General features: G+C 33.2%; 1 protein-coding gene across 1 annotated transcript; it reads left to right on the forward strand.

The window, feature by feature from the left end:
- Positions 1-2,173: 2,173 nt before the first annotated feature.
- Positions 2,174-6,133, forward strand: LOC25499184 (protein LONGIFOLIA 1). Its single transcript, XM_013594358.3, has 4 exons — positions 2,174-2,461; positions 2,538-3,611; positions 3,722-3,908; positions 5,349-6,133. Exons 1-4 carry the CDS (start codon positions 2,312-2,314, stop codon positions 5,903-5,905), a joined length of 1,968 nt encoding a protein of 655 aa, XP_013449812.1. The 5' UTR covers positions 2,174-2,311; the 3' UTR covers positions 5,906-6,133.
- Positions 6,134-6,631: the final 498 nt, after the last annotated feature.

A 6,631-nucleotide genomic window follows, 5' to 3' on the forward strand; every position in this document is an offset into this window, starting at 1 on the left:
ACAATATTTGAATATAGAGAAAAAATAAATTTAATTGTACATGTGGGACCCATGAGTAAGAGGAGAGAGGGGGTGGCTATTGAAGCACTCATCTTCATAAGCATCATATTCATTGATGTTACAATGGAGGTGTCTATTTAACATTGTGGTAAATAGGGGAAGGACCCTCTATTGTAGATGGTCTAAGGTCTGCATTGTAGAAATAAGATAGACTCAATTAAATGAATTCGCTTCTATTGCTTCGTACATAGGGGAATTTATTTGACTCAATAAAATGCCTTTGTCCTTCTCAGTCGTCTTACCTAAGTTAGGATCCTCTCCATTTTAACTCTTGACATTTTTCATTTGGGGAGGGAAAGACACAAAATATCTTAAAGGCTTAAATGCTCTTTTGGTCCCTTAAGTATTTAATTGGTATCGTTTTGGTTGCTTAACTAAAAAAGAGATTGTTTGAGTACTTTAAGTTTTTTTTTAGTATCGTTTTGGTTCCTTCTATTAGGTTTCCGTTAGGGTTTAAAAAAAAACATCAACTACTAGACACGTGTCACCTTGTCATTGGCTCTGAGATTTTTTTTTTTACAAAAAAATAATAATATTTTTTTAAAAAAATATATATATATATATATTAAAAAATAATCCCAAAGCCAATGAGAAAGTGACACGTGTCCCAGAGTTAACACATGTCACATTGTCATTGTTTATGGAAATTTTTTACAAAAAAATAAAATATATATATATATATTAAAAAAAAGGGTTAATTAAGTTTAGTCCTATAAATATTCATAATTTTGTTTTTAGTCCCTACATAATAAAATCACACTTTTTAGTCCCTGTAAAATTTTCCATCAATATTTTTAGTCCTTATAAAAATTTTCATAAGCATTTTTAGTCCCTATAAAATTTTTCCATCAGCATTTTTAGTCCCTAAAATGCTTAAGGAAAATGTCACAGGGACTAAAAAGTGTGATTTCATTTTGTAGGGACTAAAAACAAAACTGTGAATATTTATAGGGACTAAAAACTAAATTAACCCTAAAAAAAATTATAAAAAAATAATATATATTTTTTTTGTAAAAAAAAAATTCTCAGAGCCAATGACAAGGTGACACGTGCCACACTTAACGTTTTTTTATTAAACCTAACAGAAGAGACTAAAACGAGACTAGAAAAAAAACTTAAAGTACTCAAACAATCTTAAGGGACCAAAGTGATACCAATTAAATACTTAAGGGGCCAAAAGAGCATTTAAGCCTATCTTAAAATAATGGGCTAATGGGCTTTTACCCCTGCCATTTGAGGACCTTTTGGTTTACCCCTGCCAACAGTCAGCATCTGACTGGATAAATTTGATGACGTGGCGTGCTGACATGATATTTTATTTATTTTTTGATTTTTTTTTATTTTCAAGTGCCATTATTTAAAAAAAAAAAATAAAAAATTGAAAAACAATTTTTTTTTATAAACCCCAAAAATCTTTTTATTTTGATAATTAAATTTTAGAACTTTTAAATATCTTAATTTAAAAAATATGAATTCGTTTCGATGAATATTTTTATAATTTTTCTATAGATTTATAAAATTATTTAAGATCAAAATTGTGCATTGGTATGTGTGACAATGTCACTCGGTAGAGTGAGTAAGATAATAACCTGTTTATGTTTCAAGTGAAATTCATGTGTCCAGATATGATTTGTGTTTCATCTCTAATACTAGATAACCTGTTTTAGTCTGATGCACAAAAAATGTTGGTTTAATTGCACTTTTGGATCCCTATCTTTCAAAAAGTTGTGGTTATGGACCCCTAACTAATTTAAATACAAAACAACCCCCTATGTTTTGATTCTTTGGCAGTTTTGGACCCCCCAAGGCAAAAAAAATAAAAAAAATTTGACAAGTGGCACCTCACTTAGGGTGCCACGTCAGCGTTGACCGAGTCAACAATGGACTGGGGGTCCAAAACTGCCAAAGAATCAAAACATAGGGGGTTGTTTTGTATTTAAACTAGTTAGGGGTCCATAACCGCAACTTTTGAAAAGATAGGGGTCCAAAAGTGCAATTAAGCCAAAAATGTTGTGTAACTTGTTTGGGATATAGAAAAAAAAATAAAGGGCAAAAATATAATTTGGTAAGATTTATGGTCTTGTGTTTTAAAGACGAGAAAAGCGGGAGTGTAGAATAAAAGGAAGAAAGAGTGACCACATACATACTACAGAGTTGAGAAACAGAGCTAGGAACAGAGAAGCAGCAGAACAGAATGTGAGAAACTCTTCACAATATTGAGAAACAAACAAATCAAAGAGAGTGAAAGAAAATGACAAGAGAGATGGAAGTAAAAGATCAAAAGTTTGAGAAACAAATCCAAAAACAAATAGGGTGCATGTCAGGTTTCTTTCACATCTTCGATCGCCACCCAGGAAAACGCATCTACTCCGTTAAAAGACTCCCTTCTTCAATATCAACGGTATCAATTCATTCATTCATATCATACTTTCACTCTCATACTTCATCCTTGTTTTAACGATTTCATATTTTTACAGGAACCGGAAACAAACGGTAACTCACCAGCTGAAACATCAATACCGCAACCAGAAAAGACATCGGTTCTTCCGGTTTTTGATTTCAAAGAAGGAACGAAATCTCCATGGAAATTCACCAGAGAAGCTCCAAGACTTTCGTTGGATAGCAGAGCTATTGTAGATGCAAAAGGAACAATGACTATCCATCCTAAAGAAGAAGAAAAACGACGACGTTCCACTTCCACCAGCGTCGTTGCAAAACTCATGGGTCTGGAAGACTCTGATCCAAACCCTAAGCTTCTAAGATCTGCTTCTGAATCAACGGTTCATAGAGATCTATCTCAACAGTATCGTTTCTTTGACACTACAAATTTCCAGTTAAAGCAATTCGACAAAGTTTCATCTTTAAACGACAGTGCTATAGATCTAAACGAGAAAACAGAACCATTCAGAGGAGTAATAAAACAAAAGAAATGTTTCTATGATTCTGCTGATTTTTTCCCTGGTCCAAAACAGAGTGGTACTGTTTCAGTTGGTGAGATTGAGAAACGGTTGAAGATGCGTGGGATTCATGAACCTTCTAAAGATCTTGATACACTAAAACAAATCCTTGAAGCGTTGCAGTTGAAAGGACTATTACATTCTAAGAAATCAGTGAATGTAACAAACCAAAGAAACTTTGTTATTGAGAATGTGAATGATTCTCATTCCCCAATTGTGGTTATGAAACCAGGAAGATCAATTAATCGAACCGGTTGGATCGGAAATGATTCTCCACCACCGGTATCCACTTTCCGGTCTAAACCACGGGTTCGAACTGATCATATTCAACCGCATGTTAGAAATAGAACCAACGTAAACTCACCCACGCACAGTTCCAATCGCGTGAGGAAGATTACCAACGTGGAGACACAGAGATACGTGGATAACAATGTTGATCGCAGAAGAGTTACTCCGGTTCATTCTTCGAGGAGTGAACCGAACCGGCAATCACCGAACCAGTCGCCGAGAATGAGAAAAGTTGCCACTTACCAAAAAGAGAAGTCCTCGGTGGAAGATGAATCATCAAGTACCTCTTCACATACCGATACTGAGGTTTGTATATTTTATTAATTTTTCATATCTTATATCGATTAGATCACGATAGTTACTAAATTACCTTAGTAAATTAATTAATGAGATTTATTTATTTATTTACGGTGCAGAGGTTTAACAAGGTGGAGGAGCAATACAGAGAAGGGAAAGAACTGTTGAAGAGGTGTGATAAATTACTAAACAGTATAGCTGAGTTAGAACAACCGAGTCCAGTATCGGTTCTTGACTCCTCGTTTTACAAAGACGACTCGTCGTGTTCAGCGTCTCCAGTAATGAAACGAAGCATTGAATATAAAGGTAAATAGTAATGTATTGGCTAAATTACTTTCCTTACCGTTACTACATTTAATCATTTCTTTAAATTTTATTCAAATAAATATTGGGTTTGTGTTATGTGGATCCTCTAACTTTATTTGAATAAAATGAGAAACTTAAGGGACTGAAATAAATCAATTTTTAATGGATCAATCTAATATCAATTAAATAGTTAGAGGACCAAAAAGATAATTAAAGGCTAATGTATTTTGTTGGTACATAGACACATGTCGTAATCGTTGGTTGCTTGGCATTTGCTTTAGTTAGCTTTAGGGTGTGGTTTTTAGTTAGAGTGAGTTAATATTGGCGGTGATGTCATTGATAGATAAGTTTGGGCTACGCGTGTTTACTAGGTCTTTTTAAGAACCAAACTGTTCTTTCCTTTACTTGGTAACATTATCAACTGTTTTGTTTTGTTGCTTGGGTAAATGGTGAATTTTTACTTACTTCACTTTGGGAGGAGAAATTAGAATTTTCTTTGTTTCACACTAGTAGTAACAGTGGAGTGGCAGTGGAAGTGATGAAATTTGTATCTTATTCTATCCTACGTGGACCAATGATTTGATACTAGGGAAGTGGAGTTGTTGGTTCATTGACTACGTCAGAAAGTATACTTGTACGATCACGTGGGAGTGATGGCATTTTCTGCCTTTTAATTTCGATAGTGGTGTTGTGTTGTGTCCCCGTGAAAATATTATTACCTCCACAGACTGCACTTTGGAAGTGTAATTAAAAAGTTAGTAAAGGAGTATTTTTTTTAAGGGTTTTGGGAGCATAGTTAAGGAATTCAAAAATAAAAAATTATTTTGAAAATATAAATCATTGTTTTTGACTAACTAATTATTACATCATTTCTTAATAAAAAGGTGACAATTAGGGTACTTATGGAAAAATGGTGGATAATTTACCCCAATCAATAAATATTCACATTTTTAGGTGATATTCATAAACTATCTTGACCCCACCAATAAATTGCTCATTATGATTGATTGGTGGGTAAATTATCCACAATTTTTCAAAGGTAATAAAAAAAGAACTTAATAAAAATCTTACCTCTTTTAGTTGCTTAACCAATGTCTCAGGATACCGGTTAACATTGTCCTTTTTTTAATCCTTCAAAGTGACAAGTCGGTGGATTTGGTTTCTTAACAAGTGAATAGACAAAATGCTACTTGAAATTATAAGTATCGGTTAAAATAGTCTTTTGATTTTTGTGAATTGGTAAATGCATGGTAAATTTGCCCATAAAATTTAGATATCATGGGGACTAATCTGCCAATAATTAATCCCTATATTATTGTAAGACAAATTTGTTTCTAAGTATAATGTGGGTTCAAAGTATAATGTGACATGTTTATTCGCCTAATCTCTAATGAACTTTATTTTGTTTCTTAATGTTAATGAACTATGGTAAAACTGCAGATCTAGGAGCTGAGTCAGAAGATGATGGGTGGTGTGCAGCTTTGTGTTACAGTGAAGCAAAGTCAGAAGATAACGATTTTGTATATGTTTCAGAAGTACTTCGTGCTTCTAATTATTTACCCGAAGACAATGACATGTTCCTCTTACTAGAACAGCAACAGTACCTCAAAGGAAACGACACTTCCAAAGTTTCCACTCTTGAAAGACTGTTAATTTTCGACACAATTCATGAGATCCTTAACCGTAAACGCCATTTGCCACCATGGAAGTTAGAGAATGCGCCGTCGTTAAATCATATTTGGTCGGAATTTCGGAGGGTCCGAGAGAGGGAAGAGTCAGAGGACATGTTTGAAGTTATATGTGGAATTTTGAGGAAGGACATGAATGGAGAGAATGAATGGTGTGAATGTCACGTGGAAATTGGAGATGTAGTGTTGGATATCGAACGGTTCATATTCAAAGATCTTATATGCGAAACCATTAGAGATTTAGCATTGTGTAAGGTACCACGTAACAAAGTTTCAATGCTTCGTAGGAAGTTAGAGTTTTATAATTAGGGCAAAACAAGGGAAAAAAGAAAAGCAAAGTGATAAATATAATAACACATGAAAAAAGGGAGGGGTTTTCTTTTGTTTTGGTTGCTTACTTTTTCCTTATCTTTAGTAGTCCCATAGTTTACTCACTACTTTCTAATTGTAATATGTGTGTTTTTTAAATTAGTGGAATCAGGAGTTTTAAACCTGAAATCCAGGCATGTTTAACGATGACAACTTTTGCTTTTTTAATTGGTGATTAATTTTGAGTAAATAGTCGGTTTCTCCGTGAAATTGTAGGTTTCATTAATTACCTTTCTGAAATTAACAAAACTTCAATTACCCCTATGAAATTGCATAACGTTAATCAATTTACCCCATCCGTTAAATTTTTATGTTAACTGTTTACGGTTATGATCAAATACCCCCCCTGAAATTTTGCACTTATGTGCAAAATGTCCCCTAAACTTAAAAATTTATATATTTTTTTTTATCCTTGACTCAAAAGATATTAAAGGCAAACAATTAACAATTATTGATCATATAAGTCTTTATGGAATGTATGTTTATGCAACTATTGGTCATATAAATCTTTATGGAAGGTATGTTACTCATGTGTTTTAAATATATACATATATAGAAGACTTTTTTTTACACAAGTTGGTAATTATGTTAGAGTATGCAGTCATAAAGTACACAAGTCTTTGATAATTGTGTGTCAATAAAGAAAATTCATAGGTTAATATCTGC

Source organism: Medicago truncatula, chromosome 7 (assembly GCF_003473485.1).
Source record: "Medicago truncatula cultivar Jemalong A17 chromosome 7, MtrunA17r5.0-ANR, whole genome shotgun sequence".
In the NCBI taxonomy this organism is placed as follows: domain Eukaryota; kingdom Viridiplantae; phylum Streptophyta; class Magnoliopsida; order Fabales; family Fabaceae; genus Medicago; species Medicago truncatula.